This window comes from Somniosus microcephalus, chromosome 8 (assembly GCF_052327205.1).
Source record: "Somniosus microcephalus isolate GS21.2 chromosome 8, FLI_Smic_1.0, whole genome shotgun sequence".
Lineage (NCBI taxonomy): Eukaryota > Metazoa > Chordata > Chondrichthyes > Squaliformes > Somniosidae > Somniosus > Somniosus microcephalus.
In genome coordinates, this window is record NC_140994.1 from 95,948,549 (window position 1) to 95,974,803 (window position 26,255).

At 52.1% G+C, this 26,255-nt stretch overlaps 1 protein-coding gene across 1 annotated transcript in view; it reads right to left on the bottom strand.

The window, feature by feature from the left end:
* Positions 1–25,849, bottom strand: part of hells (helicase, lymphoid specific) — a 62,547-nt gene extending 36,698 nt beyond the window's left edge. Inside the window, exons 1-11 of the mRNA XM_085995023.1 lie at positions 25,754–25,849; positions 24,941–25,041; positions 20,273–20,394; positions 19,226–19,348; positions 17,934–17,993; positions 16,624–16,663; positions 14,437–14,501; positions 10,840–10,878; positions 9,460–9,690; positions 877–1,059; positions 635–778 (exon numbers count right to left, since the gene is read on the bottom strand). Of these exons, the coding sequence (XP_085851149.1) occupies positions 635–778; positions 877–1,059; positions 9,460–9,690; positions 10,840–10,878; positions 14,437–14,501; positions 16,624–16,663; positions 17,934–17,993; positions 19,226–19,348; positions 20,273–20,394; positions 24,941–25,019 (1,086 nt within the window). The 5' untranslated portion in view covers positions 25,020–25,041; positions 25,754–25,849. The remainder of the gene's footprint in view (positions 1–634; positions 779–876; positions 1,060–9,459; positions 9,691–10,839; positions 10,879–14,436; positions 14,502–16,623; positions 16,664–17,933; positions 17,994–19,225; positions 19,349–20,272; positions 20,395–24,940; positions 25,042–25,753) is intronic.
* Positions 25,850–26,255: the final 406 nt, after the last annotated feature.

The following is a 26,255-nucleotide window of genomic DNA, read 5'->3' on the forward strand; positions in this document are numbered from 1 at the left end:
GCGAGTATAACTAACCAACTAACGATTCTCCACTGAAAGCAGCGAGTATAACTAACCAACTAACGATTCTCCACTGAAAGCAGCAAGTATAACTAACCAACTAACGATTCTCCACTGAAAGCAGCGAGTATAACTAACCAACTAACGATTCTCCACTGAAAGCAGCGAGTATAACTAACCAACTAACGATTCTCCACTGAAAGCAGAGTATATAAGTAACCACCCCGGCCTTGCTGAAACCAGCAAGAACTAACCAATCAAATCTCACTGAACTCAGTTTAAACAGCTGAGATTTCAGTCTTGCACTTTGCTGCCTGTTCTTCAATAAATGCCATAGCAACATCTACCTGAACAGCAGGAGGGGCCTCAGTTTAATGTCTCGTCAGAACACATTTGACAATGCAGAATATCCTCAGGTTTGCACTGGATTTTGATTCACAGCTTCCATTAAACAATGGACACAGCTGCAGAATATGGCCCCCAAAGCACTGGTAAAAATTTGTAAAATCCCACATCACAAGAATGGAATTTGACTTATATCCTCTCCGTAAACCTGATAAGGGCTTGAACCCATGACCAGAATGCTACCTGCTTCAAACGAAATTTAAACAAAAATGACGCTCTGCTCACGCACCTGGAAGTGTTTCCTGTCCCTCATGGCTATTTCATAAGAAGTGATGACAACTGGTAAGATGTGCAGAGACCCGTGTCGTTTGTGTATTTTTTGCAGGGTTTGAAGACGATCTTTCTGGCTCCCGTGATAAAGCAGCACAGGAATCTGAGACATAACAGTAAACACATTAAAACGCACTCTGCGAAAATCACTTGCCAACACAAAGGGATAATTGAGTCGGGATCAGCCCCGGCCAGTCTCACCTCTGGAGTGAATCTCTTGAATTCCGATACCCAATTTGGTAGAGTAGACAGAGGACCACAGACAAAGAAAGGTCCCGGGACCCCTCGCTCCACCATCATGGCTATCATGGCGATGCACTGGACAGTCTTCCCCAGGCCCATCTCATCTGCCAGAATTCCATTAATACCGTTTTCCCACAGCATCTGACAGACAGAAATACATTAGCATTAGGACCCCTCCAAGATGCCCACACTAACCCACCTCAAATTTACCGCATCTTCAGCTTCAAGATCCACGGCAGGCCTCTTCCACCTGCGTGCACCAAATGGATAGCAACAGTACACATCAAAGTCGCAGGTTCAACGGCCAGTCTGCTGAGTCAGTCAACATCAGCCAGAGTGGCGGAGAGACACTGGAACTGATCTCCACACACGGCGGAGAGACACTGGAACTGATCTCCACACACGGCGGAGAGACACTGGAACTGATCTCCACACACGGTGGAGAGACACTGGAACCGATCTCCACACACGGCGGAGAGACACTGGAACCGATCTCCACACACGGCGGAGAGACACTGGAACTGATCTCCACACACGGAGGAGACACTGGAACTGATCTCCACACACGGAGGAGAGACACTGGAACTGATCTCCACACATGGCGGAGAGACACTGGAACTGATCTCCACACACGGCGGAGAGACACTGGAACCGATCTCCACACACGGAGGAGAGACACTGGAACTGATCTCCACACACGGCGGAGAGACACTGGAACTGATCTCCACACACGGAGGAGAGACACTGGAACTGATCTCCACACATGGCGGAGAGACACTGGAACTGATCTCCACACACGGCGGAGAGACACTGGAACCGATCTCCACACACGGAGGAGAGACACTGGAACTGATCTCCACACACGGCGGAGAGACACTGGAACTGATCTCCACACACGGAGGAGAGACACTGGAACTGATCTCCACACACGGCGGAGAGACACTGGAACTGATCAGGGAAGGCGAGAGAGAGAAAGCTCAGCCAGATTCCCACTTCTGATCACAACACAGTACCCCCTGCTGAAAGTGCATAGCTAACTAACCTGCCAACATTCATTGCTTACTTCTGTGAGGTAGCAGATGCCTCTAAGCACCTGTGGAATGTCGGCACCACGTCTCATCATCAACAGACGACAGGAGAGAATGGGGAGGTAGAAACAACTGTAGCAGATTTCATATTTGCACACAATATTCTCTTGGGTTCAACAGCACCAATCACTCTTGAAGCGGATTCTGTGTCCCCTACGATCTAGAGAGTATATCTACTGCCTAATATCCAGTTTAACTGTAAAGCCCCAGGTCAATAACTGTGACTCCACATTGAATACTGTGATCGTACACATTCCGCCACGTGCATTCACTTATCTTTGAGAAGGCAGATTAAAGGGTTGTCTAGTGCTAGAGCCAAGAGTGAATCCTTATGTAATGTACAAACAGAGTTTTCACAGCAAGATACGATCAATATCCTACTGTTAGTCAAATTTGGAAAGCAAAATCCCTTTGATTTCACAAGGCAATGATCTTTAAATAACAAGACAAGACAGCGGGCGCAAGGGGGCGCGAGGCGAGAGGGAGCGCGAGGCGCGAGGGGGGGCGCGAGGCGAGAGGGGGCGAGAGGCGCGAGGGGGGCGAGGCGCGAGGGGGCGCGGGGCGAGAGGGCGCGCGGGGCGAGAGGGGGCGCGGGGCGCGAGGGGGCGCGGGGCGAGAGGGGGCGCGGGGCGAGAGGGGGCGCGGGGCGAGAGGGGGCGCGGGGCGAGAGGGGGCGCGGGGCGAGAGGGGGCGCGGGGCGAGAGGGGGCGCGGGGCGAGAGGGGGCGCGGGGCGAGAGGGGGCGCGGGGCGAGAGGGGGCGCGGGGCGAGAGGGGGCGCGGGGCGAGAGGGGGCGCGGGGCGAGAGGGGGCGCGGGGCGAGAGGGGGCGCGGGGCGAGAGGGGGCGCGGGGCGAGAGGGGGCGCGGGGCGAGAGGGGGCGCGGGGCGAGAGGGGGCGCGGGGCGAGAGGGGGCGCGAGGCGAGAGGGGGCGCGAGGGGGCGCGAGGCGAGAGGGGGCGCGAGGCGACGCGAGGCGAGAGGGGGCGCGAGGCGAGAGGGGGCGCGAGGCGAGAGGGGGCGCGAGGCGAGAGGCGAGAGGGGGCGCGAGGCGAGAGGCGAGAGGGGGCGCGAGGCGAGAGGCGAGAGGGGGCGCGAGGCGAGAGGCGAGAGGGGGCGCGAGGCGAGAGGCGAGAGGGGGCGCGAGGCGAGAGGGGGCGCGAGGCGAGAGGCGAGAGGGGGCGCGAGGCGAGAGGGGGCGCGAGGCGAGAGGGGGCGCGAGGCGAGAGGCGAGAGGGGGCGCGAGGCGAGAGGCGAGAGGGGGCGCGAGGCGAGAGGCGAGAGGGGGCGCGAGGCGAGAGGCGAGAGGGGGCGCGAGGCGAGAGGCGAGAGGGGGCGCGAGGCGAGAGGCGAGAGGGGGCGCGAGGCGAGAGGCGAGAGGGGGCGCGAGGCGAGAGGCGAGAGGGGGCGCGAGGCGAGAGGCGAGAGGGGGCGCGAGGCGAGAGGCGAGAGGGGGCGCGAGGCGAGAGGCGAGAGGGGGCGCGAGGCGAGAGGCGAGAGGGGGCGCGAGGCGAGAGGCGAGAGGGGGCGCGAGGCGAGAGGCGAGAGGGGGCGCGAGGCGAGAGGCGAGAGGGGGCGCGAGGCGAGAGGCGAGAGGGGGCGCGAGGCGAGAGGCGAGAGGGGGCGCGAGGCGAGAGGCGAGAGGGGGCGCGAGGCGAGAGGCGAGAGGGGGCGCGAGGCGAGAGGCGAGAGGGGGCGCGAGGCGAGAGGCGAGAGGGGGCGCGAGGCGAGAGGCGAGAGGGGGCGCGAGGCGAGAGGCGAGAGGGGGCGCGAGGCGAGAGGGGGCGCGAGGCGAGAGGGGGCGCGAGGCGAGAGGGGGCGCGAGGCGAGAGGCGAGAGGGGGCGCGAGGCGAGAGGCGAGAGGGGGCGCGAGGCGAGAGGCGAGAGGGGGCGCGAGGCGAGAGGGGGCGCGAGGCGAGAGGCGAGAGGGGGCGCGAGGCGAGAGGCGAGAGGGGGCGCGAGGCGAGAGGGGGCGCGAGGCGAGAGGGGGCGCGAGGCGAGAGGCGAGAGGGGGCGCGAGGCGAGAGGGGGCGCGAGGCGAGAGGCGGCGCGAGGCGAGAGGGGGCGCGAGGCGAGAGGGGGCGCGAGGCGAGAGGGGGCGCGAGGCGAGAGGGGGCGCGAGGCGAGAGGGGGCGCGAGGCGAGAGGGGGCGCGAGGCGAGAGGCGGCGCGAGGCGAGAGGCGGCGCGAGGCGAGAGGGGGCGCGAGGCGAGAGGGGGCGCGAGGCGAGAGGGGGCGCGAGGCGAGAGGGGGCGCGAGGCGCGAGGGGGCGCGAGGCGCGAGGGGGCGCGAGGCGAGAGGGGGCGCGAGGCGAGAGGGGGCGCGAGGCGAGAGGGGGCGCGAGGCGAGAGGGGGCGCGAGGCGAGAGGGGGCGCGAGGCGAGAGGGGGCGCGAGGCGAGAGGGGGCGCGAGGCGGCGCGAGGCGAGAGGGGGCGCGAGGCGAGAGGGGGCGCGAGGCGAGAGGGGGCGCGAGGCGAGAGGGGGCGCGAGGCGAGAGGGGGCGCGAGGCGAGAGGGGGCGCGAGGCGCGAGGGGGCGCGAGGCGAGAGGGGGCGCGAGGCGCGAGGCGAGAGGGGGCGCGAGGCGCGAGGGGGCGCGAGGCGAGAGGGGGCGCGAGGCGAGAGGGGGCGCGAGGCGCGAGGGGGCGCGAGGCGAGAGGGGGCGCGAGGCGAGAGGGGGCGCGAGGCGAGAGGGGGCGCGAGGCGCGAGGCGCGACGCGAGAGGGGGCGCGAGGCGACGCGAGAGGGGGCGCGGGGCGAGAGGGGGCGCGAGGCGAGAGGGGGCGCGAGGCGAGAGGGGGCGCGAGGCGAGAGGGGGCGCGAGGCGAGAGGGGGCGCGAGGCGAGAGGGGGCGCGAGGCGAGAGGGGGCGCGAGGCGAGAGGGGGCGCGAGGCGAGAGGGGGCGCGAGGCGAGAGGGGGCGCGAGGCGAGAGGGGGCGCGAGGCGAGAGGGGAGAGGGGGCGCGAGGCGAGAGGCGAGAGGGGGCGCGAGGCGAGAGGCGAGGCGAGGCGAGAGGGGGCGCGAGGCGAGAGGCGAGAGGGGGCGCGAGGCGAGAGGGGGCGCGAGGCGAGAGGCGAGAGGGGGCGCGAGGCGAGAGGCGAGAGGGGGCGCGAGGCGAGAGGCGAGAGGGGGCGCGAGGCGAGAGGCGAGAGGGGGCGCGAGGCGAGAGGGGGCGCGAGGCGAGAGGCGAGAGGGGGCGCGAGGCGAGAGGCGAGAGGGGGCGCGAGGCGAGAGGCGAGAGGGGGCGCGAGGCGAGAGGCGGCGCGAGGCGAGAGGGGGCGCGAGGCGAGAGGGGGCGCGAGGCGAGAGGGGGCGCGAGGCGAGAGGGGGCGCGAGGCGAGAGGGGGCGCGAGGCGAGAGGGGGCGCGAGGCGAGAGGGGGCGCGAGGCGAGAGGCGGCGCGAGGCGAGAGGGGGCGCGAGGCGAGAGGGGGCGCGAGGCGAGAGGGGGCGCGAGGCGAGAGGGGGCGCGAGGCGAGAGGGGGCGCGAGGCGAGAGGCGAGAGGGGGCGCGAGGCGCGAGGCGAGAGGGGGCGCGAGGCGCGAGGGGGCGCGAGGCGAGAGGGGGCGCGAGGCGAGAGGGGGCGCGAGGCGAGAGGGGGCGCGAGGCGAGAGGGGGCGCGAGGCGAGAGGGGGCGCGAGGCGAGAGGGGGCGCGAGGCGCGAGGCGAGAGGGGGCGCGAGGCGCGAGGCGAGAGGGGGCGCGAGGCGAGAGGGGGCGCGAGGCGAGACGGGGCGCGAGGCGAGAGGGGGCGCGAGGCGCGAGGCGAGAGGCGAGAGGGGGCGCGAGGCGAGAGGGGGCGCGAGGCGAGAGGGGGCGCGAGGAGAGAGGGGGCGCGAGGAGAGAGGGGGCGCGAGGAGAGAGGGGGCGCGAGGAGAGAGGGGGCGCGAGGAGAGAGGGGGCGCGAGGAGAGAGGGGGCGCGAGGAGAGAGGGGGCGCGAGGAGAGAGGGGGCGCGAGGAGAGAGGGGGCGCGAGGAGAGAGGGGGCGCGAGGAGAGAGGGGGCGCGAGGCGAGAGGGGGCGCGAGGCGAGAGGGGGCGCGAGGCGCGAGGTGGCGCGAGGCGAGAGGGGGCGCGAGGCGAGAGGGGGCGCGAGGCGAGAGGGGGCGCGAGGCGAGAGGGGGCGCGAGGCGCGAGGGGGCGCGAGGCGCGAGGCGACGCGAGGCGAGAGGGGGCGCGAGGCGCGAGGGGGCGCGAGGCGCGAGGCGAGAGGGGGCGCGAGGCGAGAGGGGGCGCGAGGCGAGAGGGGGCGCGAGGCGAGAGGGGGCGCGAGGCGAGAGGGGGCGCGAGGCGCGAGGCGAGAGGGGGCGCGAGGCGCGAGGGGTCGCGAGGCGAGAGGGGTCGCGAGGCGAGAGACGAGACAGCCAGCGAGAGGCGAGAGACGAGACAGCCAGCGAGAGGCGAGAGACGAGACAGCCAGCGAGAGGCGAGACGAGACAGCCAGCGAGAGGCGAGAGACGAGACAGCCAGCGAGAGGCGAGAGACGAGACAGCCAGCGAGAGGCGAGAGACGAGACAGCCAGCGAGAGGCGAGAGACGAGACAGCCAGCGAGAGGCGAGAGACGAGACAGCCAGCGAGAGGCGAGAGACGAGACAGCCAGCGAGAGGCGAGACGAGACAGCCAGCGAGAGGCGAGAGACGAGACAGCCAGCGAGAGGCGAGAGACGAGACAGCCAGCGAGAGGCGAGAGACGAGACAGCCAGCGAGAGGCGAGAGACGAGACAGCCAGCGAGAGGCGAGAGACGAGGCGAGACAGCCAGCGAGAGGCGAGACAGCCAGCGAGAGGCGAGACAGCCAGCGAGAGGCGAGACAGCCAGCGAGAGGCGAGACAGCCAGCGAGAGGCGAGACAGCCAGCGAGAGGCGAGACAGCCAGCGAGAGGCGAGACAGCCAGCGAGAGGCGAGACAGCCAGCGAGAGGCGAGACAGCCAGCGAGAGGCGAGACAGCCAGCGAGAGGCGAGACAGCCAGCGAGAGGCGAGACAGCCAGCGAGAGGCGAGACAGCCAGCGAGAGGCGAGACAGCCAGCGAGAGGCGAGACAGCCAGCGAGAGGCGAGACAGCCAGCGAGAGGCGAGACAGCCAGCGAGAGGCGAGAGACGAGACAGCCAGCGAGAGGCGAGAGACGAGACAGCCAGCGAGAGGCGAGAGACGAGACAGCCAGCGAGAGAGAGAGAGACAGCCAGCGAGAGACGAGACAGACAGCGAGAGAGAGACAAGACAGACAGCGAGAGAGAGAGACAAGACAGAGAGAGAGAGAGAGAGAGAGAGAGAGAGAGACACAAGACAGACAACATCCAAATTCCAATCAAAATCTGGCTCAAAATATTTGACAGCATAATCCTGCCCATTGCGCTGTACGGTAGTGAAGTATGGGGCCCACTCAATCACCATAGCTACACTAAATGGGAAAAACACACAATAGAAGCCCTACATGCAGAATTTTACCGAAGCATTCTTCGCACCCAAAGGAAAACACCAACAAATGCATGTAGAGCCGAACTAGGCAGATACCCACTGATAATAAACATCCAAAAACGAGCACTAAACTTTCTAAATCACCTCAAATCTAGTTCCCCAGACACCCTTCATTTTAAAGCCCTCCAGACCCAAGAGCTGAACCCAGAAATGAGTCCCGAGTCAGCTGCTACTGAAACTAAGTACTCCTACTCAGCCGGACCCTGACCAGTCCCAGACCAACACTGCCCTCCAAACACCAATCCGAGTGAACCAAATCATTAAACAATGCAAAGAAACCTACCTGGAACATTGGAACAAAATAACCAAAAGCCAAAGCAGATTAGAATGTTACCGGGCCCTAAAAAAGAGAATATAAACTGGCAGGCTATCTCTCGACCATCAGAGACACAAAACAGAGACAGACCCTCACCAGGTACAGACTAAGCGACCACCAACTGGCAATTGAAAAAGGAAGATACAAGAAATCCTGGCAGCCTAGAGAGAATAGAATATGTGATCAATGTCTGGCCGGCGAGGTTGAGACAGAGATGCACTTCCTCCTAAAATGCGAAAAATTCAACAAAACAAGAAACATATATTTTGACAAGCTCAGCCAAACAACCCCAGATTTCAAAGAATTGGATGACCTGTCAAAATTAAGATTAGCCCTGGGAGAAGGAGACAGACCATACCTTGGTGCCCAATATGTAACAACATGTCACAACCTGAGGAACAGTGAGGGACTAACGAGCACACCCATAGCATATATAAACATTAAGAATGTTTAAATCAATACCGAATGTACCCAACGACTGTTTAAAAATTAATACTGAATGTACCCAACGAGGGTCAACGACTGTTTAAATTAATATTGTCTGTACCCAACGAAGGTCAAAATTGTTTGACACCTACAGAATGTTGGAAAACTGTACTTTTTGTTATGTAAGCTTTGGCAATATGGTTCCCTGTAAACTTTCATGCCAATAAAGCATTTGAATTGAAAAAAAAAATTGAATTGAGACAAGACAGCCAGCGAGAGACAAGACAGCCAGCGAGAGAGAGACAAGACAGCCAGCGAGAGAGAGACAAGACAGCCAGCGAGAGAGAGACAAGACAGCCAGCGAGAGAGACAAGACAGCCAGCGAGAGAGAGACAAGAGCCAGCGAGAGAGAGACAAGAGCCAGCGAGAGAGAGACAAGAGCCAGCGAGAGACAAGAGCCAGCGAGAGAGAGACAAGAGCCAGCGAGAGAGAGACAAGAGCCAGCGAGAGAGAGACAAGAGCCAGCGAGAGAGAGACAAGAGCCAGCGAGAGAGAGACAAGAGCCAGCGAGAGAGAGACAAGAGCCAGCGAGAGAGAGACAAGAGCCAGCGAGAGAGAGACAAGAGCCAGCGAGAGAGAGACAAGAGCCAGCGAGAGAGAGACAAGAGCCAGCGAGAGAGAGACAAGAGCCAGCGAGAGACAAGAGCCAGCGAGAGAGAGACAAGAGCCAGCGAGAGAGAGACAAGAGCCAGCGAGAGAGAGACAACAGCCAGCGAGAGAGAGACAACAGCCAGCGAGAGAGAGACAAGAGCCAGCGAGAGAGAGACAACAGCCAGCGAGAGAGAGACAACAGCCAGCGAGAGAGAGACAACAGCCAGCGAGAGACAAGACAGCCAGCGAGAGAGACAAGACAGCCAGCGAGAGAGAGACAAGACAGAAGCGAGAGAGAGACAAGACAGAAGTGAGAGAGGGACAAGACAGCCAGCGAGAGAGGGACAAGACAGCCAGCGAGAGAGGGACAAGACAGCCAACGAGAGAAAGACAAGACAGACAGAGACAGAGAAGACAGACAGAGAGAGACAACCAATCCAGGGTATACTGTTGCAAAACCGTCCCACGGTGGAATTGAACAAAGGACACTGCTGACTGATTTGGACAAGGCTTTCAACACTCCTCCAGTCTTCCCAACAAGCACCGGTTAACTGCGGGTCGGACTCCAACTTAAATTAGACAGCGCTGTAAACTCACCCGCAGCCACTCCATACCCTCCACCTGGTACCACCTCATCACACCCCCAGTGAAGAGTTTGGGCTGTTGATATGGAACTGGCTGGCCGTTCACCTGCCTCACCGGGTCCAGGAGATGCTGAGAGTTGTGGCGTACAGTCTGGGCCAGCCGGTCCTTGATGGCAGAATTCGAATCCTGGTTCTTCTCAATATCTTCAGCCTCAAGCTTTTTGCAAGATGTTGTGTCAAGATTCTTTATTGAAGATTTTAAAAACGAAAGTATTTACAGAAATCAGACTTACATAGAGATATTAGTTAAAACACTGCACGTGGAGACAGGTAGACCAATCAGATGAATGTCTCCTCCCTCTCTCAGCTAGCTATGACAGCCCTGTGTGAAATTATTTTATTTAGTCTCAAAATTGAGTGAGCATGGGCCCAGAGAATGAAACCGCCTCATTTGGCACTAATTTGGCAATCCAGCTCAGAAGCCACAGTATGGCTTGTGTTAGAAATGGAAAACCATCACAGCTGCAGTACTGCATTCTCTTGTGATCAGGCAGAGGTACACCACTGGGCCACTGAAGATTTACTTTGCCTCCAGCTGTGCTATGCCTCACCCAGGAATGCTCAATGTTAATGCGATGGAAAATGCTCAATTCTCAAGCACCAACACGCCTCACTTTGTGCCAAGAATTCAGACAAAAGATAAAAAGTGTAAAATCAGTTTCAGTTGGTGGTGGGTCGGGGGGGGGGGGGGGGCAGGGGGAAGAAAGGAGGTCATGGAGAAGAGGCAGACAAGCCAGGTCTTCCCTACACCTACTTTAAACTGTATAATTGGAAAGTCACCATCAGTACTCCTGACAGCCATTCTGCTCTTTAAGCCCATTTTTCTCCTCTCCCCTCAAAGTCATTGCCTTGTGCTGAGGAATGCTTTTTGAGAGGCTTTGTTAGCCCTCTAGTAGCTTGCCCAGGTGGCCAATCTTCATGTGCAAGCCTTGTAAATGTCAGTGGGCTATTCAACTGTGCCGTAGGAGGGGCATCGCATCCTACTCCAATCCTATCTTCTCCACTGTTCAAATATGCAAACATTCCAGTAGAAACCCTAAATAGGGATCAGGAAGCAGGAAGCCCTGATTTGCTGATGTGCAGAATGAAGGAAATACAAGGCCAACCTCCAAAAACTCAACACTTGCACAGTGGGTTTACTAGAATGGATTATGGCCAGATGGGTGAGAAACATGCACTCCAAACACTGTACAAAGCACGATGAGGACTCCTAGTGGAAACGCACGGAACCAACTCCTGTCCTAGCCAGCCCAGATTTAGAATTTTGTGCCTCTACTTCCTGGTTTGCAACTCTACACTGTATTAAAAATAAAATATTTGTTTAATGACTTACCTCATCTGTTTTAGCCTTTTTGACCCTTGACAAAATGTCCTATAAAAAAAGAAAAAAAAAAAAGTCAGCATGGATTTATAACGGGTAACTGGTGCTTGACAAATTGTTTTGACTTTTCTTTTAGGATATAGATACGTGCATAGACAAAGGGAATGCAAGGGATATCGTGTAAACAGTTCCCACTGCTTATAGTGGGCACATTGGTGTTAACGGGATTAGCCTGCAATATGCATTGGGTGGTGTGACTCCTTTCAGAGACCCGAGAGAGAAGGAAACAAACGACTGGCTGGATTTCAATTCTGTTCTGCGGTTATTGTTAGCAAAATTTAACGTGGAAAGAGATGAACAAATGGTTTGTCTGGGTTTTAAACCAAGGGTTTTCCAAAGTTACCGATTGAAGAATCGGGAGCTGGTAAAATGCAGGAGGGACAGGATTTCTTAAATCTCTGCAGCAGTTACTGCTAACTGAGCCATGGATGGGATTCCAATTCACAACCAGTGATTGTTAACAGTGTGGGGACTCAAAACAGACATAGAATGATCCATGGAAAGATTTAAATACGAATGATAACAAGGTGCAAAAAACTTCTCGAATTGTCCATAATAGCCAGCACGCTTAACATGTTAGAAGTAGCGCCTTTGTAACTGATGGTACTGGCAAACGGTTCGGGCTATTTGCCAGATATAGGCAGCTTCCCATGACAAGCGGGGACAGTATACATGCATTTTTCGAAGGCATATAAGGTGCCACAAGAGACTGGTTACAAAAATGAAAGCACTGGATAATAAAAGGGAAAGTAGCCACGTTGGCAGAGAGATGGCTAGTGAACAGAAAGGAGATAGCAGGGATAAATGGGTGTTTTAGGATTGGTGAGAGGTGGGTAGTGGTGTGCACATGGATGTATGCTGGGATCTCTCATAGTCTACTGATAAGATGATTTGGATATGGGTACAAAAGGAATGAAATTTTGTTGATGTTACCAAATTAGAGGGCATGGCAAAGAGTGAAGAAGAATTCAGGAGGGCACGGACAGGTTAGCACAGTGGGCAGACAGGCAGCAAGTACAGGTCAGTTAGAGAAATGTCAAGTACTATATTTTGGGAAATTAGAATACAGGAAACTTTGTGCTATCCGGCACCAACAGGACCGAGTTGCTGCCGTTCCCTCCAAACTGCCGTACACTCCAGAGCTAATGTTGAAACATACGGAGATTTTCATCTCCGTATGAATCAACAAACCCTGTTGCTTAGCAACAGCCTCTAAACAGTCGGCAAGCGTCTCTGTAGCATCTCTAGCTGAAGCTGTTGCTTAGCTACAGACCTTGCACAGCTTAACTGTTCAAAAAAAAGCGAAGAAAATAAACGAAAAGAATAAAAAACGGCTCCTGATTTTTGCCGGTGGCTCCAGCATGGACGGTTCGCCTCCGGATAACTCAAAGTTTCCTGTACCAGGAATGAAGTTATACTTAAAGAAAGATTTAAAAAACAATGGCTTAGAAATTCACTAGCGCCCTGTTTGGGGCGCCAGCCTCACCAGGGCGCCGGAAGTGCCGCCCCGGAAGGAGTCGCAGCCGCCCGCCGCAAATTCAGTTTCAGCGCCCCAGACAGAAGCATGGCGCTACTCGAGGCACCCCGCATCCCTCTTGGGGCGCTGCAACTGAAAATCGCAGCGCAACGTGCCACAGCGCCACACGCTGGGGCACGGCGCGCTGCGGTACTGCAGGCCTTCCTCCCCTTCTTAAAGGGGAGGGGCCTGCTGCAGCGCGGTCAAAGAGCGCGAGTGCCGGCAAAAGAGCCCGGCACCGAGAAGTGCCGGGCTGTTGGGACACAGCCGGCACTTCGCCGGGGGGGTTCAGGAGGCCGGAGACAGCGGCGCGGAGAGGTGCTGGCAGGCGGCCAGCAAAAAAAATGGCCGCCCCGCACCACAGCGCCTCTACTGCCGCAGGTAGGCCCCCCTGAACTGGTCGCAAATTGCGACCGGCGTTAAAGCAGGCGGCGCTACTAAATTTCACAATCGGGGCGCTGCGCACACCGATGACGTCATCAATAGCAGCGCAGCGCTAACGGCTAGCGCCGCCATTAGCAACCCACTAAATTTAGCGGGAGGCGTGGCCAGTGGCGCAAAACCCAGTAAGTGCCCTCTTAGGGCGCTAACGGGTGGCGCAGGCCACTGAATTTCTAGGCCTAGGTCTTTATTCACCATAACAGAGAAAGTTAAGGAGATGGCAATTTTAAGAAGTTTTCAAAATTATGAAAGGCCTCGAGAGGGTAAATAGCAAATAGTGCTTGGCAAATCAATAACAATGGGCTACAAACTGAGGATTACTACAAGAACAAAGAGGGAACTTTTGCACATGGTTATCTAGACCATCAACATCCTGGGGGTCACCATTGACCAGAAACTTAACTGGACCAGTCACATAAATACTGTGGCAACGAGAGCAGGTCAGAGGCTGGGTATTCTGCAGCGAGTGTGGAGTAAGGAGTGTGATGGAATACTCTCCACTTGCCTGGATGAGTGCAGCTCTAACAACACTCAAGAAGCTCAACACCATCCAGGACAAAGCAGCCCATTTGATTGGCACCCCATCCACCACCTTAAACATTCACTCCCTCCACCACTGGTGTACCGTGGCTGCAGTGTGTACCATCTACAAGATGCACTGCAGCAACTCGCCAAGGCTTCTTCAGCAGCACCTCCCAAACCTCTTCCACCTAGGACATGGGCAGCAGGCACACGGGAACACTATCACCTCCAAGTTCCCCTCCAAGTCACACACCATCCTGACTTAGAAGTATATATCACCATTCCTTCATCATCGCTGGGTCAAAATCCTGGAACTCCCTACCAAACAGCACTGTGGGAGTACTTTCACCACAGGGACTGCAGCGGTTCAAGGCGGCAGCTCACCACCACCTTCACAAGGGCAATTAGGGATGGGCAATAAATGTTGGCCTTGCCAGCGACGCCCACATCCCATAAACGAATAAAAAAGAACATGAATTGCTTTACCACAAGTGGCTATTTAAATAGAGAGATGGAACACCATCACCCCCAAGTTATACACTATTCTAATTTGGACATATATTGTCACTGGTAAATGTCCTGGAATTTCCAATCTAACAGCACTGTGGGAGCCCCTTCACCACAGGGACTGCAGCAGGTTAAGCAGGCAGCCCAGCACCTTCTCAGCACAGCTAGGGATGGCAACAAATGCAGCCCACATCCCAAGAAAATTACTCAGTAACTTTTTGAAAAGGTATAAAAGGATATAGAAAATGGGATCAGAGTAAATAACCCAGTTAAGAAGCTAGCCCGGAGCTAGCAGTAGCAGACATGACGGGCCTAATGGCTCCTTCTGTGCTGTAGTTCGATGATTCTCTAGATTAAATATGCCCGATAACACTGTAGGGTAAAAGCAGTGACAGACACTTGACCTAGCTACATAGGAGATGCATAAGGTCAAGTCTTGGAGGCAGAATCCCAGTAGAACAGCAGTGGAAAGAGGAAAGTAATTGAGGTCATACAGCTTCCTGCAATACACATAACATCAGGGACAAGAGTCGGTATATCACCTTGTGAAACAAGCATGTTACCTCCTTAGTGATGTAATCGGAAAGATTGTATGTTTCTTCTTCTCTTCCCCTTTTCTTCTTTATTGCTAAGTTTTTAAAAATCAGAAAGAAGATTATTTAACTGGCAGGATCTTTGAATGATGTGCATCCTACACATTGCGCAGAAACATCACGCAGCTTGATCAGCTCTGAGGAAACCACATGCTAAGCTAAATACCCTGACAATTAAGATAAGGAGGCTACCCCTCAATCACATGAAGCCTCTAAAATCGTTTCAGCTTGTATCTTTAGAAAAAGTAATGCGAAGTCTGCATTGAACCTTGGTTAGACCACGCTTGGAATACAGTGTACAGTTCTGGTCGCCATATTATAAAAAAGATAGAGGCACTGGAGGGTGCAAAAAAGATTTACAAGGATGATACCAGAACTGCAATGTTATACCCATCAGGAAAGGATGAACAGGCCGAGTCTCTTTGCTCTTGAAAGAGAAGGCTGAGTGATGGCCTATTAGAAGTCTTTAAAATTATGAAAGGACAGAGAGGGGGGCGCGACAGAGAGGGGGGCGCGACAGAGAAAGCGCGGCAGAGTTTCCACTTGTGGGGAAGAGCAAAACTGGAGGCCATCAATATAAGATAGTCAGCAAGAAATCAAATAGGGAATTCAGAAGAAATGTCTTTACCCAGAGTGGTGAGGATGTGGAACTCGCTACCACAGGGAGTGAGTATAGAATATAGATGCATTTAAGGGGAAGTTAGATAAGCATATGAGGGAGAAGGGAATAAAGGGTTATGCTGATAGAGTTAGATGAGGAAGGATGGGCGGAGGCTCGAGTGGTATATAAACGCCGGCATGGACTGGTTGCGCCGCATGACCTGTGTCTATGCTGTATATTCTATATACAAGTCACAGGGAGATGGAGTAAACAGATACAGAAACATTGAGTCACCCATACAGTTCCATCTTCAAGTAGAAATATGGGAGATGATGGTTATATTGGAGGGGCAAAACCCTGTGTTGCTGCCAACATTCTCTCAGTACCAGTGAGTTCCGATCACCAATGAACTCTCGACATTGTAGGAAGTGACAGGATCTTGAGCGCCAGACTCAGTTTATGTTGTTGAGAACTCAGCCTGCATTGTGCCAGTGATTCCTCAGCACAGCACCAGACTGGGAGTACCCCATATTCTTGGGCTTACTGCAATTTACTGTCCCGTTCTAAATTAGTGCCAGATAATGGTACAGCCATCCAATCCAAGAGCATCCTGTGAAGGGGAGATAAATTCGGCAAGTTGCACCATCATGTCTGGGCAACAAGCATTTGATGATCGCGAACGTCTGCGATTATGAATAGATGATTGTATTTGGCACAATATTTAAAACTATTGGCAGATATTGGAATTGGGAAACGTGTTGGTCCCACCATGCAGACCCGAGTTTGTATACTGTACAACTAAAGCAGAGTTGGGCCATATTCTGCCAACTATAAAATTCCAATTTGGCCTCGCCTCTCGTTCGCTAATACTTTTGGTTGAATGGTTGGAGGCTATGTCCTAAATTTTGATTATGAGAGGTGTAAAACAAGCACAAAAACATTAGCAGAGCCCAGTGCAGGTCCTGGGGCTGGGACTATGTATGGCACAAGAGCAGGAGACCATGTACAGCAGTGCCTATCTGCAACATGATGCCATTTTCACATGCATGCTAAGCATGTGGTTTCCCGAGGACCTACTGAGCTCAGCTTATACACCAACAACATGTGCAGGATACAGAATTGCTCATGGCTGGCCATGTACTTTGAGACACTCCCAGGGTCAGACATCTTGGGGCTCAGTTCACCTTTCTAAACAACTGTAGCATCAATTTTCCAACTGCCCAACCTTTCTAATTCTGAAACCACGGTACTAAAGGATTAGATCACTTTAATGGAACATCTTTTGCTTTAAGACACTACCAAAGCTATCATGAACACAAGCATTGAATTTTTAATCTAAAAAGGGTGGTGAAATTAACCTAAATTGGTTAAAAACTTCAGCACATTCAGATGCCACAACAGGCTTGGCTGAAAATGTCATATGTACTTGTGGGTTTGCTCTAATTGAAAGACAGAGTGATCAGCTGGATTACTCGATTCAAAGTGGATTACAATCAACATCTTCCATGTAGCAAATTGCTCAACAAGACCACTGTAGTTTTAAAACACACACATACCGGTTTTGGTTTCTTGTATTGAGGAGTTGTCTCCCTTCACCTGTACACGGACAAAATAAAAAGTCAAATTTGTGGCTTCACTGGAAACACCTCGGTCTGAGGAATTTAAAACACAATTTTTCTGAACAAAAGCCACCAATTTAGCACTGATTTTATACAATACTTTAAAAAAAGGAGATGGAATTATCCCCAAAACCCTGCAACACTTGAACAAGCTAGATTCTCATCATGCAGAACTCCAGGGACCCTACTTGTGGCGAAGGGCTCAAATACCTGGGGCAGTAATTAACAATTGGGAAATTAGGCACCAGAAGGAAAGTCAGACAGACAATCAGAGAGTTACTAGGGGAGGTCACTGAAGCAGAAAGAATAAATGAGCCCAAAGTAGCAATTAGATTGATTTCTGCAGGGAAATAGGAGTGGGGAAGTGGGAGAAGGTGGATTTGACCTATATAAAAAGGATGGACTTTGAATCTGATGGCTTTTCCTGTTCTTAAAGTACAGTATATATTACTAGTACGTTTCCATAGCATTGCTCACAGTACAGCAGATAAAACATCGTTTTAAAGGGTCAGCCTTGGCTCAGTGATTGCAATCTCACCAGTGTCTGAAGGTCATGGGTTCAACCACTCGAGAGATTTTGGCATATAGTCTAGGCTGACACTTCAGTGCAGTATTGCAATGCTACACGGTCGGAGGTGCCATCTTTCAGGCGAGACATTAAACCAAGGCAACGTCTGCCCCCTCAGGTGGATGCAAAAGATCCCATGGTACTATTCGAAGGAGTTCTCCCAGTGTCCTGGCCAAAAATTATCCCTCAATCAAGGTCACTAAAATAGTTTATTTGGTCATTTATCTCATTGCTGTTTGCAAATTGGCTGCCACTTTTCCTACATTACAACAGTGACAACATTTCAAAAGTTCTTAATTGGCTGTAAGGCACTTTGGGATGTCCTCAGGTTGTGAAAGGCGCTATATAAATGCAAGTCTTTCTTTCCATTATAAGTACAGAAGTCTTATACCGTGTAATAGACAATGTATTACTCTGCTCCAAAGGAGAAATGTCTTTATGCAGGGAGTTGTTAGAGCATGGAATGCTTTGTCACAGTTAGTAGTTGATGCAGAGAGCATTGAATCTTTTGTGAAGGGTAGATACACATTTGATGCAGGTTGCTAAATGGCCACCTTCTAAACTACATTTTTCTGATTCTATGAGTGAGGGAGAGTGAAATGGAGAGAGTGTCTGATTCCCCAGCACTGATTCCCCTCACCATAATGACCACATAAATCATCCCCCAACTAGACATTACCGTTTGAGCCATCACCAGCAGCAGCTTCTTTTTTTCAAGCTTTTCTTTTCTTTGCTGTTCCTGTTAGAAACAAAAGCGTAATGTTTCCAGTAATCCAATGTGACAGAAAAGGTATTTTATCTTTAACATCCGAATATAATTAAAAAAAAGCTAAAATCAGAGGCAAATTCCCCTTCCATTCCAGGGTGAGGTTTCACCAAGTAGCTCTTTTTAAAGAGAATTAATTTCCTATTCTCCCCCAGCACCTCTTTAAAACCTACCTCTTTGACCAAGGTTTGGGTCATCTGCCCTAACATCTTATGTGGCTCGTTTTAAATTCTGTTATTGACAACGCTCCCGTGAAGCGTCTTGGGAAGTTTTACTACATTAAAGGCACTATATAAATGTAAGCTCTTGTTATTGAAGCTAGTCTCATGCCCACAGACGCTGACAGCGTCCCACTAATTCACCCCAAGTGGCGATTCTTCATGCGCGAGTCTTCGACTGTGGGGTAGAAGCAAGCAGAACTTGGCTCTCCTTTTGTTAGGCATGCAGACCTACACACTTCCCAGCAGGGGTCACCAACAGTGAACTGAAGCAGGATTCCCAACTGATTGTAGCCCTGCCTATCCCAAGGGTACAGACCAACTACTTCTCCAACTCTGCAGAGACCTGGTTCGAATGGCAATGCTTTTACCCCCAAGCCCATCGCTGCAGCAAGATCATTACTACTTCACCACCATTCAGATAGATTGGACAAACCATCAAAAAAGCAGAGCCCCGAACCTTCACCTGAAGCAGCAAAATATACCAAGTAACAAACTGAAAACTAAAGCAGTTATCTGGCACCAACTTTCAATGTAGGTAATTTGTATGGGTGCTGCTAAGGGAGGGAATGCTAAATTCAATTCAGAAGACAGCACGGAACAAGAACAGACCACTTGGCCCTCCCACAACCCATGTACACTCTCCCCCATCATGGACTCTACCCACCCATTTAATCTGTGGAGGGAAAGTTCTGTATAACTGTCCAAAAGGTAATCAAGCAAACCACAGAATATTCATTAAAAAAAAAATCAGAAAATGCTGGAAATACACAGCTAGTCCGTCAAGTTATGAAGTAGAAAGACACATTAACAATCCAGGTGGAATCCTTTGTTAGAACTGTTCGGATTTCCAGCACTTTTACTTTTAGGATACCCATTTATCCCATTTCCACTATTCACCCTTGGCTGCTGTGCTCCAGATAACATCCTCCTCCCCAGCAGCATCACGCCACATGGTTAAAGGAACCAAATACACGGAGATCCTACCTCCAGCTGCTGTTGCTCCATCTTCGTCAGCAAGAACTTCGAGTAAATGTTACTCTTCTCCAGTAAGTGCTGTAATCGCTTATAGCGCATTTCCCGCGAGTCTTTTTCCCAGAACATTTTAGCCTAGAAAAAGAAATCACGCGTCACGAAAGAAATTGGGGCCAAAAATCACAGCAATACACCGCTTCATTTCTAGTTTAACCTCACTCTCCATAAACACTGAAATTTAGCCACAAGAATCTTTTACGAATACAGGAACCCTTTAGGCACAAATAAGTCATTCCTTTTTCCCCCCAGATCAAAGCAACTGATCCATCTACTCAATACACTGCAATTCACTGCAGAAAGCATTCTAATGTGGTGTAGTACCGAGGGCATGCTGTACTGGTAGAGGTGCTCCTTTCGAATAAGACGTCAGCCTGCTCAGCTGTTTAAAGATCCCAAAGCACCCTCTGAAGATGTGGGGAATTCTCAGTGTCCTGGACAATATTCCTCCCTAAATTAACTAATAATCCATTTACTATTTGTAGGATGTTCCTGTGTGCAAAATTGGCTGCTGTATTTATCTACGCAACAGTAAATGCACTTCAAAATTAGCTAGGAAGCTCTCTTGGACATCCTAAGGGGCACTATATAAAAGCAAGTTCTGTCGTGCCTCAAAACCATTTATATAATTCACTGATGATTAGTCCACAAATACCTTCAGGTGCTGGATAAAAAGAAGTCACCCTAACTTCCCTTCTTATTCCTAACTTCCTAGTTTTAACTCGTGTGCCCCAGTATCGAAAGCTTCACCTCAGTCTCTTTTTCAAAGGAAACAAGCCCAACTTCCTTAATATTTCCTCAGAACTTAAATTCCTAATACCCTGAACCCTCTCGTCCCATTTGATTTCACCACCCGCCCCACATATGTGCAAAGGACACAAGTTATGTTGACAGGGTGAGATGTAGGGTGGGAGGAGCATGGCCTGTGCTGTAAATTTCTGTGCAAGTTTGCTGCAGCAGCTAATGTTGTGAATTACAGTGTAATTTAACAAAGACCCTTACCTGTTGCAAGAGCTTTCTCTCCTCCTCCTGCCCTTCCCTCTCTAGCTGCCTTTCCTCTTCCAACATGCTGGCTGTGATGATCTCATTCACCTCAGGCTCAGCCATTTCACCATTTCTAGATTCTGTGAAAGGAAACACAGGCCAGAGCATTTATTAAAACGGTTAAATAACCCCCTGATTGCTCAATAAAGTAACAATGAGGTCCCAAGCCATACACAGCAAAAGGTCAAGTTTGATCTCAGGCTGTGTTATTACACTCACCCTTGGTGGCCCTGGGCTAGGAAGGGGATCTCATCATGATCAGTCAATGCCCGATGGAAGGGCAGGTAATGACAGAATAACGCTTGCCTATGACTTCCATAGCCTGCCAACACTCACCATTTCGACTCACACATGAAGATTGACCACTTGATTTGCCAATGCCCAGATCCACTTGTCTGCCTTCAGCCGAGATGGGGAGAAAATAACGGCCTGTGCCAACTGAACAGGCATCAGGCACCGCAAAACAGAACAAGGCGACTTCCACCAGGACCTGGCAATGTCCACTGCCAGGAGCACTTAACCTCTAGCTTTATGCAAAATTGCACGTTGCCTTTTGTGATCAAGTCACTTAGCTACACAGTATAAATATTGCAGTGATTATAATCGGTGGCCATGCCTTCAGCTGCCTAGGCCCCAAGCTCTGGAACTCCCTCCCTAAACCCCTCTACCTCGTTTTTCTCCTTTAAGACGCTCCTTAAAACTTATCTCTTTGACCAAGCCTTTGGTCATCTGCCCTAATTTCTTCGTATGTGGCTCGGTGTCAAATTTTTGTCTTATAACAGTCCTGTGAAGCCCCTTGGGACATTTTACTATGTTAAAGGCGCTATATAAATACAAACTGTTGTTGATTCTATCCCTTAGGATTTCTGGGGGAGGGAGACACTGCAAATCATTCCTAGTAGAGGCCCCATAATGTTTTTTTGTAATCTGCAGCAAATAAAATGAACTGCTTTGGCAGGAAATTGGTATTTGTACTCAACCATCACAATCAGCGGCACTTCTAACCAGTTATTTCTGAACAAACCAAAGCAAAGAGACTGCCATTAGTTTATTGCCCTACTCAGGTGATTCCTGCTGAACAGGGTGTGTACTTTCACAATCACCGTCAAAGGCTCACGTGAAGAACAATCACTTGGATTGGGAAAAACAGCAATGAGATAATGAGCAGAAAATCTATTTTAGTGAAGTCGGTTGAAGGATAAATATTGGCCAGGAAACAGGGGGGGGGGAAAAAAAGAGAGCTTCCCTGCTCTTCTTCGAATAGTGCCATGGGAATTTTTACACCCACCTGAGGGCAAATAGGGCCTCTGTTTAACATCTCATCCAAAAGACGGTGCAGCACTCCCTCAGCATTGTACTGAAATGTCAGCCTGGATTATGTGCTCAAGTCTCTCAATTGGGACTTGAACCCACAACCTTCTGACTCAGATGTGAGAGTGCTACCACTGAGCCGCAGCTGACACCTTGGTTAACGCAGCTTGTTGGGCACATAATACCGGAATATTTACTCTTCAACCAACCAAAGAGTCGGGCCCATTAGGGACCAAAGTGGCAATCTGTGTGTGGAGCCAGAAGATGTAGGTGGGGTTTTAAATGAATTTTTTGCATCTGTGTTCACTATGGAGAAGGACGATGTAGACATAGAAATCGGGCAGGGGGACTGTGATATACTTGAACATATTAGCATCGAGAGGGAGGAGGTACTAGCGGTTTTAGCAGGCTTAAAAGTGGATAAATCCCCAGGCCCGGATGAGATGTATCCCAGGCTGCTGTGTGAGGCAAAGGAGGAGATTGCAGGGGCTCTGACACAAATTTTCAGAACCTCTCTGGCCACAGGGGATGTGCCAGAGGACTGGAGAACAGCTAACGTAGTACCATTATTCAAGAAGGGTAGTAGGGATAATCCAGGGAAATACAGGCCAGTGAGCCTAACATCAGTGGTAGGGAAATTATTGGAAAAAATTCTGAGGGACAGAATTAGTCTCCACTTGGAGAGGCAAGGATTAATCAAGGATAGTCAGCATAGCTTTGTCAGGGGGAGATCATGTCTAACCAATTTGATTGAATTTTTCGAGGGGGTGACTAGGTGTGTGGATGAGGGTAGTGCAGTGGATGTGGTATACATGGATTTCAGTAAGGCTTTCGATAAAGTCCCGCATAGGAGACTGGTCAAGAAGGTAAGAGCCCATGGGATCCAGGGTGACGGCACATTGGATCCAAAACTGGCTTAGTGGCAGAAGGCAGAGGGTGATGGTCAAAGGTTGTTTTTGTGACTGGAAGCCTGTGTCCAGTGGGGTACCGCAGGGATCGGTGCTGGGTCCCTTGCTGTTTGTGGTCTACATTAATGATTTGGATGTGAATGTAAAAGGTATGATCAGTAAGTTGGCAGATGACAGGAAAATTGGTGGGGTGGTAAATAGCGAGGAGGATAGCCTCAGTCTGCATTGACGATATAGATGGGTTGATCAGATGGGCGGAACAGTGGCAAATGGAATTTAACCCTGAAAAGTGTGAGGTGATGCATTTTGGAGGGACTAACAAGGCAAGGGAATACACAATGAATGGTAAGACCCTAGGAAAGACAGAGGATCAGAGGGACCTTGGTGTGCATGTACATAGATCCCTGAAGGCAGCAGAACAGGTGGATAAGGTGGTTAAAAAGGCATATGGGATACTTGCCTTCATTAGCCAAGGCATAGAATATAAGAGCAGGGAGGTTATGATGGAGCTGTACAAAACGCTGGTTAGGCCACAGCTGGAATACTGTGTGCAGTTCTGCTCGGCACACCATAGGAAGGATGTGATTGCTTTGGGGAGGGTGCAGAGGAGATTCACCAGGATGTTACCTGGGCTGGAGCGCTTCAGCTATGAAGAAAGACTGGACAGGCTGGGGTTGTTTTCCTTGGAGCAGAGAAGGCTGAGAGGGGACCTGATTGAGGTGTACAAAATTATGAGGGGCATAGATAGGGTAGATAGAAAGGAACTTTTTCCCCTTAGTAGAGGGGTCAATAACAAGGGGGCATAGATTCAAGGTAAGGGGCAGGAGGTTTAGAGGAGATTTGAGGGAGAACTTTTTCACCCAGAGGGTGGTTGGAATCTGGAACTCACTGCCTGAAAGGGTGGTAGAGGCAGGAACCCTCACAACATTCAAGAAGCATTTGGATGAGCACTTGAAATGCCATTGCATACAAGGCTACGGACCAAATGCTGGAAAATGGGATTAGATTAGACAGGGCCTGATGGCTGGCACGGACGCGATGGGCCGAAGGGCCTCTTTCTGTGCTGTATATAACTCTATGACTGATCTGGGGTGCTTGATGATGCTTGACATCCAAAATAGGAAAGTGTCCCAGCACTAACACTCTTCAGTTTAGCCAGCATAAAAAAAGACAAAAAAAAGTCTTCTGACAATGTCAGAATTTAAACGTGACTCACTGTACCAGGAATCTATTGTAAAGGCAGTAAAGTCCAAACAGAGAGAAATAACTGCCAGCTACTTCCACATTCCAGAGTACATTTTAAAAGTCAACATCATGCGAAGTTTGTAATAAACACCAAATTGATGCATCGTGAGCCTCTTCTTTTTACAAAAGATACATGAACAACAAAAAGTTATTTTATAACCGTACAACAAACAATAACTTGCATTTAAAAGTAAAACGTCCCAAGGCGCTTCAGAGGAGCGATCAGACAAAATTTAACACCAAGCCACATAGAGATATTAGAAAAGGTAATAAGTTTGGTCAAAGAGGTAGGTTTTAAAGAAGGAGAGAGAGGCAGAGGGGTTTAGGGAGAGAATTCCAGAGCTTGGGCCTTGGCAGCTGAAGGCACGGTCGGCAATGGTGGAGTGATGGAAATCCGGGATGCACAAGAGGCCAGAATTGGAGAATCGCAGAGATCTCCGAGGGGCGTAGCACTGGAAGAGGTTACAGAGATAAGGAGGGGTGAGGCCATGGCGGGATTTGAAAACAAGGACGAGAATTTTAAAATCGAGGCATTGCCGGACCAGGTGCCAATGTAAGTCAGCGAGCACAGGGGTGATGGGTGAACGAGACTCGGTGCAAGTTAGGACACGGGCACCAGTTTTGGGTGAGCTCAAGTTCACTGAGGGTGGAAGGTGGGTGACCGGCCAGGAGTGTATTGGAATAGTCTGGTCTGGAGGTAACAAAGGCACGGGTGAGGGTTCCAGCAGCAGATGGGCTGAGGCGGGGCAGAGACGGACGATGTTACGGAGGTGGAAGTAGACCATTTAGAATGGACAAATTCAGCACTGCTTTCTGATGAGCAGGGTTAAACAAACACCCGGTGACACACTAGCTGGGTGGGCTACATACACAGCCCTTTTATATTGGAGAACTGCAGGGCACCATCAGTCAGTAATTAGTTCAAAATTGTATTCACAACTTTGATAATGTGGCTTGGACTTTCGGATTTCACCGTAAGTTGTGTATGGGCCAGTAGTGGCAAAAACACACTGCTGGCTAAAGAGCTGCCAATGGCATTTCTGACAGAAGCACCCAGCAAACAACCACTAGAGTAGGTTTCACTCCCTCCAACAGCAAACATATAATTTACACTGTAGCATAAAGGGGAGCAACAGTAAGAGGAGTGCCCAATTAACTTCACCTGTGACAGAGACAGTGTGTGGCAGGCCAGTGTCCAGCAGCTCCTGCTCCTCACTGGAGTTTACTCGAAGACAAGACATGTTTCTTTCACCCTTGGAGGCACTAAAAACAAGAATGTTCCATTAGATACAGTAACCAAACACAGACTGGCAACTGAAGATAGAGACAGAGGGTGCAAGTGAACTACAGGCAGTCAGAGCTAGAAGGTAGAGATACACACACAGGTAGCAGAAACGAGAGAAAGAAAGATACCATAGCCAGACAAGCCCATGAATGTTCATCTCTCCCATCATGGCATCAAATTTTATTTGTGAACAGCTTCAAACATTCAGTTGTCTTTGGGTAAAGAGGCTGCTAGTCACCTATTTTCGCTAAAATTCACTCCATTAAATATTTGGCTTACTTGGAAGTAATAAACTGGGATCACCTAAAGTTCCGGAGCAAGCATTTGCACACCCTCTCCCGCCTCAGGGTCAGATGGGGCAGGGACTGAACCCAGCGCCATACAGTCCCAGCGAGCAGACACTGGAGTTCGAAAATTCAGAGTTGACATCCAGCTGGATATTCACACCGACAGGGAGACACACGCGGGCGGGCAGGCGGGGAGACGCGGGCAGACACAGACAGTGTATATAATGCGAAATGAGGCAGCTCGGACTATCGGGGTCGGCATACGGACTCGGCCCCTCGCCTCACCCCCAATCCCGGGCCGGGCCCACGTGTTCCCCGCCCCGCCGCCGGCCGGGTAGCCTCGATTCGCCGAAAGATGCGGAACCGGGCCCGGACTGACTGACATTCTCCCTCCCGCTCTCACCCAGGATCTCCCAGGGCCGCGCTCGATATCTCTCGGGTTCTCTCCCGGGGCTGGTTTCTCACAGACTCTCTCCTCCGGGTCTCGGCTTTCGCGCCACTTATCAGTCGAGTCCAACTGGGGGGTGAGGGGGCGACAGGCCACACACAGTTCTACTCCTTGGAGTCCAATCACAAATGTTACAGTAATTAGTGTATAAATGATGGTAACTTTACAAAATTAATTTAAAAAATCTTTAGCCATCGTCCTCCAGTCGATTTTTTACTTTTTCTAAATCTACTTCACTCCCTGTCCCCCCGTTTCTTTCGGCCGCATGGAAAATCCCGCAACATTGTCATCGAGAGGCGCGAGCAGCAACTGTCAGAGAGAGAGAGAGAGAGAGTGTGTGTGTGTGAGTGAGAGAGAGAGAGAGAGAGAGTGTGTGAGAGAGAGAGCGAGTGTGTGTGAGAGAATAAATTTCACACTAGGAACAACTAAAATCGAACAAACCACTAACTACACATAC